General features: G+C 62.7%; 1 protein-coding gene and 1 long non-coding RNA gene across 2 annotated transcripts in view; both read left to right on the forward strand.

Moving 5' to 3' along the window:
- The first annotated feature begins 1,846 nt into the window (after window positions 1-1,846).
- Window positions 1,847-14,118, forward strand: part of DLG3 (discs large MAGUK scaffold protein 3) — a 62,913-nt gene continuing 50,641 nt past the window's right edge. The window contains exons 1-4 of the mRNA XM_085325529.1: window positions 1,847-1,927; window positions 2,246-2,420; window positions 4,723-4,823; window positions 4,898-5,020. Of these exons, the coding sequence (XP_085181655.1) occupies window positions 1,847-1,927; window positions 2,246-2,420; window positions 4,723-4,823; window positions 4,898-5,020 (480 nt within the window). The remainder of the gene's footprint in view (window positions 1,928-2,245; window positions 2,421-4,722; window positions 4,824-4,897; window positions 5,021-14,118) is intronic.
- LOC146584068 (uncharacterized) lies at window positions 7,790-12,565 on the forward strand. The gene is made up of 3 exons (XR_014898285.1): window positions 7,790-7,909; window positions 8,959-9,078; window positions 10,701-12,565. It is a non-coding gene; the product is annotated as an uncharacterized LOC146584068 (long non-coding RNA).

Genomic DNA, 14,118 nt, shown 5'->3' on the forward strand with positions numbered 1-14,118 from the left:
AGCGCCGAGCACCGCGGCCGCGCCGCGCCCAACAGGTGTCTGCCCACCTGCGCGCCCGGCCGGCAGCCCGCTCCGGCCCTCCCTTCCCCGGGGACCCCCGCGGGGGGACACCCCGCTGCCCGCCCCCAGGACCGAGCACCCCGGCTTCGCGCTCTGCCCGGGCCGCCGGCCGGGTCTCCCCACSTCCCCTCCGGTGCCAGCCTGCCCCTGAGCACAGCCGCGGGACGCTTGTGCGCKCAGCACCCTTGGGTGTCGTGGGGAGGGTGGCCTTGAGCTTACAGGCGCCACGGGATCCCCCCTGTAAGGGGGACGAAGCCCTCCCTGCACTCTTTGGGGCGTGGTGAGACGGGCTGTGGGCGTCCCGTGCTCCCTCCTGAAGGATGCGACGGCGGGCGTTGCAGGAAGGGTGCTCCTGTGCCCTCCCACCCCGCAGYGGGTGCGCGGTGGTTCCCCGGGTTCGGCGGTGCGGAGCCAGCCAGCGCTCCCCTGCTCCGGCCTGGCGTCGCCCGGGGCCAGGCAGCGCAGAGGTCCGCGCACCACCCTTTCTGCACCGCGTGGAGCGGGGTGGGCYGCTGGCGGGTGATCTCCGCGCCTGTGGGTGTGGTGGCTCCAGTTCTCCACCTGCTTCTGTAGCCTCTGCTGATAAGGTCGGGAATGACCCGGCCAAGATGACTCAACTCGGCTCGTGGGATGCTGGGCAGTGTCTGAAGCCACTGTCTGTCCTTGGGGAAAAGGAAACCCTCCGCGCTAATAGGAGGCTGGGATGCCCGTAAAGCCTGGCGGATCTGGTGCTCTGGGAAGTCCCTGCCTTTCCCGAGCCGGCGTGGAGGCCGGTTCTGAGCAGGGCTCTGCTCGGAGCGCCTGGGCGCGAGGGGCTGGTGGCGCTTCCCCAGGCGCCAGTCCCCGTTCTGCTCCCACCGTGGGCCGGTGACGCTGGCGGGACCCGCTCCCCTTCCGGGCAGGGAGCCGGCGGGGCGAGCGCTGCCCGGGGACCGAGGGCTGGGACAGCAGGTGGCACGCGCCCCGGCCCCGGCGCACACAGGCCCCCTTGTTCGGTGACCTGAATTCCCTKCTGCGAGCCCTGGGATGAGTAAGGCCCTCGTTTTTGCATGAGTTCCCGGGTTAAAAGATGAGTCGCCGGCGCCCCCGGGACGCCTCCCCCGCCTCCTCGCACAGACGCCCTTTGTCTGCTGGTAACAAAGGGAAATATTCACTGGTCGGGCTGGGACAGGCCCAAGGTCCACGGGAGCTCTCCTCCTAAGGGAGACATGGGTCGCATCTGGCGCTGCTCAAACTCCAGTGGAGTTTTCCCCCGTTTGAGAAATGGGCCGTGTCTGGGGCTAGAACTGGCTTTTCCCATCTGCGGAGCCGGGCTGTTAGCTCCGGGCGTTTGCCCAGGGAAGTGTGGAGCTCTCCTGCTGCAGAGAGATCGCGGCTCTGGGTGGGACCAGGAGTGGTCCCACAGCTCCAGCTCCATGAGGGAGCCCAGTCTCTAACCAAAGTAGTGCTTTATCCCAGCTCCTGGCGCCCCTGCCTGGCCAACATCCCTCCATCCTAATTCCCTTAGGCATCTTGTCCCACRCACTTTCCATAGCCTGAGGAACCCACCAGGCAGCTCCCATCTCCTGCCAACTGCAGGCCAGCTTGTGGCATGGMGCAATTCCCACACTTCAGCCTGTGGAAACGTGGGTTTTGCTCATCGCGTAGCGGAGCTGTTTGCAATATCTTGCACTAGACGAAAGGGGCAGGCCGTAGCCGCTCTCACCTTTGCTGCAGACACCTGGCTCCCCCATGGGAGACTGTGCAGATTTCCTCAAGGTAGCACTAACAACCCTGTGCAGCAGGGATGGGTCCAGCTCCTAAATGGTTTCTCTGCCAGGGAGATGGCAGTTGCACTCAGATTGTGCAGCACCGCAAAGGTCTAGCGGTAAGCCAGTGTAGGTTTAGTCTCTGAGAGTCAAAGAGCCRGTGGGCAAAATCACCTTCTTTAAAGCCCAAGTCCTGCCTTCCAGCATGGTTAGTCCACAGCTCACAGCTGGGGTTCGCTGGGCTCACCAGCTTCACTGGTGTGCCTGGAAGTTCACCAGGAAGGAAGACAGATGTTAAGCTCTTCCAAGTGCGTGCAAGGAGGCTACTTTTGTCACTGGATGGCTCTCAAAACTCTGGAGCTGGAAGGCCTTACCTAGGCCACCCCTTTGCGCTGCTCCAAGGCAGTGCCCTAAGCCTTCCTGGATGACGTGTCTAGCTTTTGGCATTAACATCTTGTTACTCCTGTGTCGTCTCTGCAGACACCGAACGGGCGGTGGAAATTCTGACCAGATACCAAAGCACCCTGAGGTCTCCAGAGGAGCAGGAGTTGAAAGCCTCCATCGGAAAGGTCTCGCACATCTTCCAAAGCGAGCTCTTCCAGGCTTTGCTGGGTAAGCCCCTTCCTTCCAGTTCCTGCAGCTTTGTGGCCGGTGGTCTCTGCTGACTGCTGGAGACACCAGGGCAGTGACCAAGGCTGCCCTGATCCTGCCTGGGGGCCTGTGTGAACCCCTGGGCTCTTGTCCGCAGTCACTGGGGAGCTGCGCAGCACCACGCAGCCCACGGTCCCAAAGGGGTCCTGCTCGGGGGTCCCGGTCCTTCCTGCACCCGCTTCAACCTGCTGCTTTCCACGCTCGCGGCCAGCCCGAAGRAAAACTAGATTTCCTGCCTTTGCTCAGGAGAGCTGCGTGCTGCCCTTTGAAAACGCGCTTCCCGAGGCCCCGGGGGGACGCGGGCGGCCTCGGGGCCGCCGCTCCTGGGCCTCCTGGGGGGAGAAATGAGGTTTCCCTTCCTTCCGCGGGCCCTCGGCGCGGGCTGCGCGGTTCCGTGGGTCCGAAGCTGCTTCGCTCTTGCCTTCCCGGGCTCTGGACGGTCCCAGCGGCGAGCGGCGCGCGGGGCTGCCCGGACCCCTCCGGAGCGCTGCCCAGCTGCACGTCCTCCTCGCTGCCGGCCCTTCTTCGCTGCTTCAACCGGGTGTTAGTTCCTGCTGCCAGGGCAAGCTTTCTCCGGAGGCGTTTACCTAACGAGGAACCCGCGTTAATCGCTTCCTCCCCCCGCGTGCCCGCGCGTGCCCCGTCCCGCGGTGCCGGCAGGCGCTGCCCCGCGGGCGCTCTGGCATGCTGCAGCGCTGCCAGCCGGCGCGTGCTCCTCGCTCGCCCTTTTCCCCTCCTGCCTGGAGCCGGGTGAGAGCCGCGGGGTGGGGGCGGTTTGGCGAGGGAGGGCTGCGCCGCAGGCGCGCCGGCTCCGGAGAGGTCTCGGCCAGCGGAGCGCCGCGCTCCCGGGAACGCGGCCCCTGCCTTTCCGGATCCCGGATGGACGCGGCTGGTACGTGCCCAGGTGCTGCCGCCCCGAGACAAGTGCTGGCCGTGCCGGCATTGCACCCCAAAATGCATCGCGCGGGGGTTACCGGAAACGCCAGGTGTTGAGAGTTTTCTGCGCCCCGCGTGAAAAGCACCGGCGGTACGGCTTTCCGCCCGCTTCCACGTGCGGCGGCTCTTCTGGGGCCCCCGAAGCCCAGCTCCGGGGCAGGCGGGGGGAGGCGSCCTCTGGAAATCCTGTTTTGGTTTTCCCGGAGTTTGGCGTGTTCCACGCGGAGCCGGGTGCAATCCAGCATCCTGTTACGCCGCGACGTGGTTTTTTGCACTGAAACAAAGTCCCGTTTGTCCGGCTGCGTGACGACGGGTCACCGGCATCTCGGCTCGCTTTTCCGCCGGCTCCGGGCTGCCTTCCCGGCGCTCCCGGCCGGGGCTGCGGCTCGGAGCGCCGCAGGGCTCTGCGGAGGCGGCGGTTCTGCCCGGGGCACGTGGCCGGCGGCTGTCGCGGCTCGGCGCCCGAGCCGGAGGCGCCGGCGGGGAGCTCGCCCGCTCTTTGCCCTCCGAGGACTCTTCCGGCCTCGAGCGTTTTGCAGCTCCGGTATTTCCTGAGCCGTGAATTCAGGTTTTTCTTGAGTTTGTTTTGCCTGATGGGTTTGGGACTCCCTGCAAATCCTTGGAAAGCTGAGAGCAGGAGCCAGGCAGGACCCCGGGAAGCCGTAACCCCGTCGCGGGGCTCCCCGGGCTCCTCCGCGGTGGGCGCAGACGTGCAAGATGAATTTAGCTTCTCCGCTGYGGCTCTTCCCTCTCGGAGGGCTTCTTGGTGGTGCCCTTGCATCCCGGCCCCGCAGCTGCTCCGAGAGGCTTCCCGTTTCCCGGGCGCCCGCGGGGCTTTCCGGCTCTCCCCTGCCTTCCGCGAGGCTCTTCCCAAGCTCTCCCGTCTCGGGGCTCTGCGCTTGACCTGGCTGTGTTTACCGTTCTTTTGGCTTTTCTCGCTCGGACGCRACTTTGGCTGTTTAAAGAGCTCTCGCTCTGGGAGTCGCCTTGCTTTTAACAGCCGCCTCCCAGCCCCACTTGCCTCCTCTCCGCGCTCGCGAAGCCCCCCGGGCCGGCGCCGCGCTGGCGCTGACGTCCCGGTCTTTGAGCAGCCTCTGCCTCCTGCAAGCGGTTTTTTTCCGCTCCCGGTGCCCTGCGAGGGCTGGGACGCCCCGGCTCTCGGGGCTCGCTCCGGAGCGGCAGCCTCGGATCCCGGGGATGCAGGAGCCCGCGGTGCTCCGGTAGCTGCTCTCCAGCCGGGCAGAGGGGATTTAGCGGGGGAAGCGGCCAGGCKGCACGGGGCGGCTCGCTGCGCGCTCCCGGGCACCTCTCCGGTGCTGTTTTGCAGATATCCACGAGTGCTACGACCTGACGCTGCGCTCGGCCCCGGCTCCCGGCACCGCCAGGCAGCAGGGCGGCTCCGCGGCCGAGCCCGCCGGCGCCCCCGAGGTAAGCCCCGTCCCGCCGGCGCCCTCCGACGAGGAGCTCCGGCCCTTCGGGGTTTCAGGATCGTCTCGTTGCAGGACGCCGAGCGGAGGCCGCCGGCGGGGGCCCGGCCGCGGCTGGTGCGGGTGACGGCGCGGACGACGGCRGCGCCGGCCAGCGTCTGCAGCCTGCTGGTGGGCGAGCGCGGCGCCCGGCCCCAGGTGAGGCTCCGCGCGCCCCCGCCGCGCTTAGCAAATCCAGCCCGGGCTGCGCGGCGCCGAGACCGTCTTCCTTTCGGCCRTAGCGTCGCGGCAAACGCGCCGGGGGCTGGCGGGGGGCCGGGAGCCACCGGCACGGCGGCGGCCGCCCGGGTCTCCAGCTGCGCGCGAATCGCCTTTTCCTTGGCRGAGCTGGAAACGACGTTTGTGCCGTAATTCTTCTTCCAAAACGTTGGAAAAATGAATATTTTAATGCTGCTTTTCTCTCTTTTATAAATRTTTTCCTTCCTGCACTGGACTGCAATAAAATGGGTAATACCCTGTTCATTTTTTTTTCCTTTCTGCTTAATTTCTCCTTTTCCTTTTGCTTCTCTCTGTCTCTTTCAAACTTTCTCCAAGCCCTTACGGGTGCTGGAAGCGCAGGACTGGGGCTTTAGGGACGCGATGGGAAGACRCTCAGGGAGAAAGCAGAGCCAGGATCGCGCCCTCCTCCTGAGGAAGAGGGAACAGTCAAAATGCGAGTTTTGACAAACTATGTTTTTACAGCCTAGGAGTTTTTTGGGAAAAAAAAGAAAGATTGTTTTAGAAAAAAGGYTTATTTTTTAAATTAAAGGATTGGAGCAGATTTCTGGTCACTGGTGGTGAGTCCGCTGTGCTCAGAGAAGGGGAAGGTGGCTCCAGGGTGGGTGGCAGAAACCTGGAACGGGGGGCAGAGACCAGCCAGACCTGCGGGCTTTAAGGGGTTTTCTCGCTAAACATCCCCGGCTCTGGAGAGCGTCGGCTCTTGCGTCGGGCCCCGGGCGTCCGGGCGCGTTGCGACGGGTCCTAGAGGAGCCGGTATCTCGCCGTGGCTTTCCGAGCGCGCGCGGCGGGGAACGTGCTGCGTCCTGGCGCTGCCGGCTCGCTCTCGGCGCCGCTGAACGCCCGCGCTTTGCTGCCTTTGCTCGCCGGGGTCGAGGGCYGCAGCGAGCGGGAGCGTCCCCGACGCGGGGGTGTTTACAGGCGCGCCCGACTCCCCCCTTCGCTTCCCCGCGGATAAGCAGATGGGCTTCTCCGCTTTSCCCGCGTGAGGCAGGTTTTCCCAGCCCTGAAATAACCCCCGTCGCTCCTGCCCGCGGCTCTGCTGTTTGCAGCCTCCTCCTTTCGCAGCGGGCGGGAGAGGGGCCGAGGAAGCTGCCTGTCGCCCCGGCTCCATGCCCTGCCCCGCTTGCAGCTCTCGGCGACGGCGGGCACCGTGCCGAGGACGTTCACGAGCCGGCGGGGGTTTGGCGCGGGCCGGGTCGGGCACGGCTGCCGCTTCCGCGGGCGCGTTGGGGTTGAGCGGCCGCAGCTTTTCTCGAGGCTCTTGCTGGTCGCGCTGCTGCGCCCRAGGGGGAGATGCTCTGATCTCCGTTCCCAGCTCCAACCGGCATCTGCGGGGGACGAGGGCAGGGCAGGGACCAGCCCCTCTCCGACAGCACAAACCCGCCGCCACCTCTCAGGCACCGCTTCGATTTCCGCCCCCGTCCCCGGACTCCCCTCCGGGAGCTCTCCGGAGGCTGCTGACAAAYCTCGCGGGGGCGTTTCTGCAAAACAGATGGATTTTCGTCTCCGTTTTTTAAAGGAACGGGCCGCGCCTGGCTGCGGAGCCGCGTGGGGCAGCTGCTTCCTACCTGGAAGGTGCTGGAGGGAGCGGGGGGCCGGCGCCACGGCACGGGGCTGCACGCAGAGCAGGATTCCCCTGGCAGAGGCAGCAGCAGCACCCGTAGAGCTAGAGCAGCCGCGGTAACGGCTCGCGAAGGGTTTTAGGCTTTTGGATTGGAAGGAGCAGTACCGAGGGGTGCAGCACCCTTGGCGCTCGCCGGCAGATGGGGGGTGTCTGCCCAAAGGGAAGGAGGCAGGCGCTGGCTTGGGAGYTGTCCGGTGAATGCGGACGTGGCCGCTTTCTAAGGGAGCACCCGCTGCTCCTCCTCGTGCTCAGCTCCGGCCGCGCCGGGCAGCCGGACCGCGCAGGGCCGYCCTGGTGCCGCGGGAGAGCAAGGATCGTGCCGGGGCAGCAGTTGTTTGCGGGAGCAGAGGGCCGCGCAGGGCACCGGTGCTGCGGGGACCCGCGCTCGCCCTTGTCACCTGCCCCCTGCGGCGGCATCCCCTGCAGCTGTGTGCGTGCTCCCGTGCCTCTCCGTTACGTCCCTTCCCCAACTCCTGCCGGTATCCTCCCGATCTGGGGGATTCCCAGAATTCAACTCTCAGCGGCATTTGCAAGTCTATCCAAGTGGCTTTTGAGCACAGACTTGTTTTTTTTTGCTGGATCACGTGGGCATGTTTTAGAGCATCGCTCCCACTCGCCGTTTGGAGAGTGTCCCTAGATGCCCCCAGCACCTTGCAGGAATTGCAGGGTTGCTGTTCCTAAGGAATTATTCCAGTGCTGAGACTAAAGGGAAGGACTCCTGCGTCCGGCAGCCTCGGTGGCACATTGGGCTGGTGCGCTCAGGCAGGCYGGTGCCTGGAGCCGAAGCCGGACCCGGACAGCGTGGTGCCTTGCTGCGGGTGCTTCCCCAGGCTCACGACCCGCTGCCTGGCTGCAGCACACGGTGCAGGTCCTGGGGCCTGTTTCGCTTCYGAAGCTGGGGCAAACTCTGCCTGCTGCTTCGCGAGCACGTTGCTGACAGCTCCTYTCTCCCTCTGCACCTCGCGTGTGGCTATTTCCCGTGCGTGCAGCAGCAGGTTTTCCAAGCTGAATCTCATTTGGGATTTTTGCAGGGGGACTTCTGTAAGCTTCAGTGCTCCGTTCCTCTGAGAGCACAGCTACGTCTGACCAGGAGTAGCTGTGAAACTGCTGTGACTCGCGACAGCACGCGGCTGGGCTTCCTCTGGGGTGAAACTAGACCTGACCGGGAGCTGCAGCCACCGCAGGTGCCCGCTCCCTGGGGCTAGACCGTCACGGCACGTCTMCCCCCCGGGACCGCGCTGCAGCCAGCGTCCCCGGCGGCCGGGGGCTGCACACGTTGGCGCTCAGGGCTGGCGGCGGCGCGGCGCCTTTAAGAGCGGCGCGTGAGCCGGCTGCGGCAGGCTCGGGGCGCCGCGATTGGCTGCGCGGCGGGCGGGCGAGCCGGGGGCGGGCAGCGCCATTCACAAAGTCCCGGGCCTCGCTTCCGCTCTTAAAGGGGCCGGCGCAGCGCGGGGAAGGGCCGCTGGGGCCGGGCGGGCGCCCGCCTCCCTCGCCTGGAGGGCGCCTCTGGGCTCTGCTGTGCCCCGCCGGGCCCCCTAAGACATCCCCCCTGCGCATCCCAGCCTGGGACTTGGCCTGTCACCCGCTGTCCCTTGAAGGGTCTCGGCCACCTTGACCTCCGGAGGTGCCGCAGCCGCGGGTGACCGGGAGCCGGACGCAGCCGGGGCTGGCGTGTTGTCCTGGAGCGCTCCGGGAGGATGAGAGCCCTGCCAGGGCAGCAGGAGAAGCTGGGTGTCTGGCAACGGGCTGAGCCTGTATTGCCCGGGGCAGCTGAGGCCCCGGGCTCCGGCTCGGAGCACCGCGGCGCTGAGCCCTCGCAGCGGTTCTGGGGCCGTGCGCCGACCGGTTCGCACAGGGGAGCCCGGGGAGGGGGGCAGGTGGGGGGGGGGCTTTGCCCCCAAGGCACATCGGCTCCCCAGGGGCCGGCAAGGAGGGCGCCGGGATGTGCAGCGCTGCCTTGCCCGAGCGCGTGCGTGGTTGCCACTGCGCCTGAGCCGCACACACGTGCGCCCGGGACCGGCCTGGGGCTGGTGGAGGATGTGGGGAAACAGGGTGGCTGCTGCAGTCACTCTAAGCACAACCATCTGGAGCCCGAGGAACAGGACCAAAAAAAGATATCAACAGATTCTCTTAAAAACGTAGGACTTGAAAATAGCTCTCTTCTTCGACTCTGCCTCTGAGTCGTGAAGTGGCACCCTAGTCACATTTTCAAACTTTTCCTCTGATCCATCAGACTAGAAATGTGCTCTCTTCGGAAGGCAATGAGGCGTGCACGAGGACTGGGCACCCACAACCCGTGAGACATGGCCGTGCTGTAATGCAGCAACTGAGTCATGTTAATGTTTAATCTACGGTAAGGACCTTTTCTCTGTGTTTTATGAGCTGCCAGCTGTGCCTTTGCCACTTAAAACTGCAGTTTTGCTTGGACCTGTGTGACCCAGCATTGCCCCAGTGGGCACGTGCTGCAGACTCCCCCTTTCTTCCCCCTCCCCCCAAAAAAAAGCCCTTTCCCTTGTGCTGGGAAAGGGTTCTGGGGAGGCTGCATCCCTGGGAGAAGGGTAAGCTGCATTTTGGGAGGCAGGTGAGCCATCGAGGCTCGCCGGCACCCAGGGCCGCTCCGCAGGAGGGCAGCCCACGCGCAGCCTGTGTTTCACATGCTTCGTTGTAAGGCAGGAGCCTCTCTCCCGGCTGGCTAGGGGGAGTTTTGCACGTGGGCGTCGGGAGGCTGCCAGGAAATCCATAAAGCGAGCGATTGCTATTAAACAGAGCCCCGGGGCTCTGCTCTGCGGAGAGCGAGCCGGGGCTCGGGCTCGGGCTCTGCTGCGGCGACCTGCAGGCAGGGCTCCGTCGCGGAGCCGCGGCGCGTGGGTCCTCGCCCCTGCAGCCACGGCTGTGCGAGACGGTTCATTTGCTGTAATTTCCATCGCAGAAGCGCGCTGGGCGGTGTATCGGAGATCATTAATAGAAGGAACGTGATTTTTTCCTTTTATATTTTTTTGCCCTGGAGGAGAATAATTTGTTTGGCAACCACCCTGAGAGTGCTGTCGGTCCCTCGGCCTGCCCAGTTGTTATTATCCCAACGGCACCTTTCCCAGCGCAGATTGCTCCCCGTGGGGTGGGGAAGTGGCCTCAGCACCAGGCGCCTGTTATCCTGCCCCTTCCCATTCACCCGTCATTTTGCAAACCTCTGACGCCGGCGGGATGCCCCGGGGGGTGCTGGCAGCCCGGACGGCGCCGTGTTGTTAAAGTTTCATTCGGCAGCCCGCAGACGCAGAACATTACAGATCTCTGCTGCGACAGGAGTCTGTAATAGTTGAAGGGAAACAAGTGACGGGACTGACCGGGGCTCGGTTCGCGCCTCCCTTTGCTGCTCGCTCCCTGCGGCRGCCCCCGGCCGGGCGTTTATCTCCTCGGGGCTCCCCGCTCTCYGGTGGGCGGCTGCAGACCCCGCTGTCTCCTGTGCTGTTTGGATGCTGGGTAGCTTTTTGCAGATGGTTGCATTTGAGGGAAATGCTCCCCCCCCAATGCAAAACTATCCACAGCTTTGCCCCCAGATACTACAAAGATGCCACCTTCACCCTGTCCGCTCAGGCTCAGAGGTAACGCTGGGCTTTGGGGCAATATTTTGCGAAGGCAGCCCAGGTGCAGAGGCTCTGACAGCGACCAGGTTCCCCCAGCAAGACTCCAGCTCCCGCCCAGGCTAAAGGCAAGTGTCCCAGTGTCACGTGCCCAGCGCTTGTGTCACYGTCCTCTGCCTCCGAGGAGCAGGCTGCCCGCAGCCCGGTTGGTCTCAAGCGGTGTTTGAAGCTGTTCACCCTCAAACACTCCTGCCCCATTCCTAGGAAAGCTGCAGATGCAGCAGAACCACCCCGAAATGGCTCAGCTCCCTTCCCTCTGCCTGACCTTGCAAGGCTGCTAAGGACGAAGGCTGCGCCTCCAAGCCTCTCCCTCACGCTTGCCTTCCTCTTCCCGCAGGACTTGGCATGAGAGCGAGGAAGCGAGAACAGGGGCTGAGATGCCGGCGACGCCAGATAAAACCTAGCTCCGCGCCGCCCTCGGGCCGTGTAAATAGCACCGTCTCCTGGGATTTCTTGACGCTTTGCTGAAATTAGCACCTGTAAAAAGAGCAGCTGCCAAAGCTGMATTTAAATAAGACGGGCAGGCTGCTGGTAGGAAGAGGATGGGCTCAGCGAGTGCTTGGTTGCCTTGAAATGCTCCCCTTGGTGAAGGCACCTGTCTGGAAATCAGCGCCTCGAGTAGTGCTCGATGCCCAGCTAACTGGGCAATAAGCCCACATCTGCGTGGAGATGGCCAGACCCTGCGTCTGCCCTTCTAGACCCAGGCTGGGACGTACCGGCACAGCCGCTCGCACCCTTYGGGCGCTGGCAGCGCCGCCCCCCATAGCTGGAGATGCCGATACTCACAGGAGAAACCTCCGGTGATGCAAGACGCAGGTGCACGCGGCCAGCCGGCACTGGCCTCCCGTCGAGCACAGCCAGTCTGCTCTATGCGATAGCGTGTCTCGAGCCACTCACGGTGTTAGGGAGCATCGCAAGTAGGCAGCAGCACCCAGGGATGGTTTGCTTTTAACTGGGGCGAGCAGATGACACATGCAGCTCACCGTAAACAGCTAGGAATTAAAGGRCTTCTGCAGCAGGGACAGTGCAGTGGAGCGAAAAGGGGAGCTGCAGGTTTTCAGAAAGGGAACCAGGAGCTGGTAGGAAGCTCAGATGAAATCTGTAAGTGCTGCAGCAGTTGAGGCACGAGGACAGGAGCCCTCTGTTTGCAGGTGGTCGTTAGACACTAGTAAGCAAGAGAGCGGGGAGAAGAAACAGAAGATTTAGATCGTGGAGCCCTCCCAAGGCTGTGCGCTGGCAAGGGAAAGGGGGTGAAGGCAGTGATGATGCACGCAAGGGCTGTCTGCAGGGCTCCCAGAGCACCTTCCTGGTGGAGGACATGCTACAATCTGCTGTGGAGAAAAAAGATCAAAATGCTTCTCTTAATTATTCATTCAGCTCCTTATTAAAGCATTTTTCCCTAACAGGTCTCATCCTTTGCTTTTGCACAGACAGGGTTACAAGGGCAGCACGTGCCTTTCCCCAYCAAGACCAAAGCAGTCTCTTCCAGACATGGGTCTCCTGTCTGACCGTGGCCCAGAGCTGGCTTTGGTGGTCGTTCATGGCAGTGGAGGGGTCCCTGGACCCACAGCAGCCAGTGAAGCTCTGCACCACGCAATCCCTGCAGCTGAAAAGTGCCATTTTCTAGCGTGGGAACGGCTATTGGAGGCAGTTCTGCAGCTCGGTCAGAGCAGTAATTACTTGTYTCGGTGTGTTACAGATTCTGGGCACTTCTGTTTTTGATGATGAAGTGAATCAGGTCTTGCAGGTGTCACGGGGTGGGAGGTGGTGGGCAGCTAAGATGGACTTTGTGTCCCTTGACTTTTATGTGGGAGGCACTGGCCTCCTGCCTGTTTCTGCAAGGTTTCTGCTCATTGCTCTGCCTTGGTGCCACGACCACCTCCGGCAGCTTCGCTAGTGTCCCAGTCTGACCCCTCATTCCCACCTCTGCCCTTACTGCAAAAAGATGCCCACTCTGCATGGATAACATCCCCCAGCATCCCCCTGAAGAGCAGGGATCATCAAACCCAGCCCAGCATCCTTTCTGCAGGGTCAGCACCAAGTGCTATGGGAGGCAGYTCAAGGAGTGGTAGAAGATGTGGACCTGATCCTAGTTGCTTAAAGTCTGGAGTATAAACTTCTCCATTAATTGCAACAGTGCAAGCTTTCCCTCCACACACACRTGTACACACACAAACACACACTTTTTCTTTAAATAAAATAACTCTGATGTAGCTTACTATCCATGTGGACCTCCAGTCCTTCTTTGCCTTAGTAAGTTCCTGGTGCCTGCAGGGTAAAAGCCTTTTCTTACCTGCAGCCGTTGGCTTCGTCTTGCTGTGCCTCTTGGCTCTTTGGGTCAGTGCTGCAGTGGGCCTGGGGTAGGGTGTCTGTCACCCGGTGCAGTGCTGCTGGCCTCTGTGTGTGCCACCGAGAGCCCCTCGGAGCAGCAGGGCTAGCAGCCGTTGCTGAGAGAGACTCACCGGCAGAAAACCGGTCTCCAAGGGCTCAGAGAGCGAGCGGCCGGTGCGGAGGAACAGGGTTCTCCGAACTTGCCTCTCTGTGACCTTTATGAGCGCTCACACATGTGAGTGCTCGTGTCCTGAGCTTGGGAGTCAGGGTATTTTCCACACGAACATACCTGAGCCACGGTACAGCTCCACRGCATCAGGCATGGAGCAGCAAACGGTTGTAATGTCCGTTCTGTGCTAGAGGTAACCCATGCAGCTCCAAGGCGGCAGATGCCAGCCGGCGCAGGCGGTGAAGGGCTCCCAGTGGTGAGCGTGGTGGGGACCTCAGCACTTGGGGCTCCTGGGGCAATGGGGGTCTCAAGGACAGAGGTCTTCTGTCCCCTCTCCTTTACCTGGCAGCAACCGCTGTACTTGGGAATGAACACTGCAGGAGCCCATCTATCCGCGGTAGTGAAGTACAACGGTGCTTTTGTGCTGCAGTTTAAAGAGCTGAGGGAGCCAGGAGCAGGCAGGGGCATTTGTTCTGCTGTCACCCGCTTCCTCCTCCCAAAGGCCTCCGAGCAAGGCCGTATTGTGCCAGCTGCTCGGAGGCCRGCAAGAGCTCTTAGATCTTGCAGCCTGAACGGGGATGCTTGGCCACCACAGCCTGCAGGCTGGGCAAAGGGGCAGGCTGGGGGGTTCAGCGGAGAGGAGCTTCCATGGCTCCGCGACACCTTAACTGCGCTGGTTGCAATGCCAGCACCCACGGGTTTACTATCCTCCAAAGCAGGCAAAAAGTGCTAGTAACGGTGCATCTTTATTGGATACCTGCCTGTCGAAGGGATGAGCACCGACGAGCGGGGTTTCTCACGCTTTGCTTGTATTGCCATCACAGACCACCTTGGCGGTCCCTGGCCTTGCTCACTGCCTCTTCTGTGATGCAGAGTGAGACTGCACCAGCTTAGCCCATGCCTCTGGCGAGATCACTCTTCTCAGCAACATCTAGGCCTGTATCTAGCCTAATTTTAAATACTCTACATTTATCCTGCTGTTGTTCCACACATTTATATATCTTTTCCCTAAGTAATTTGCCTGCTCTAGTGTTTATTGYAGCCTTTAAGAGCTAGAAGTCCAGGTCTGGGCTCTCCTGACCTGTCAGATACATTTTCTCACCCTGGCCTTTCATTCCACTCTTCAGCTTGTTTGCTGACTTTCTTCTGAACTTCTTCCAGTCTGGCACCTCTGCTGCAGGAGCTGCAGCGGGAGCAGCGCCCTCGCCCCGCTGGTCCCCCCAGCCCCAGCCGCAGCCGCAGCCGCAGCGCGCCC

This window comes from Rhea americana, unplaced genomic scaffold (genome assembly GCF_003343005.1).
Source record: "Rhea americana isolate MKP2758 unplaced genomic scaffold, rheAme1 scaffold_98, whole genome shotgun sequence".
NCBI classification, from domain to species: domain Eukaryota; kingdom Metazoa; phylum Chordata; class Aves; order Rheiformes; family Rheidae; genus Rhea; species Rhea americana.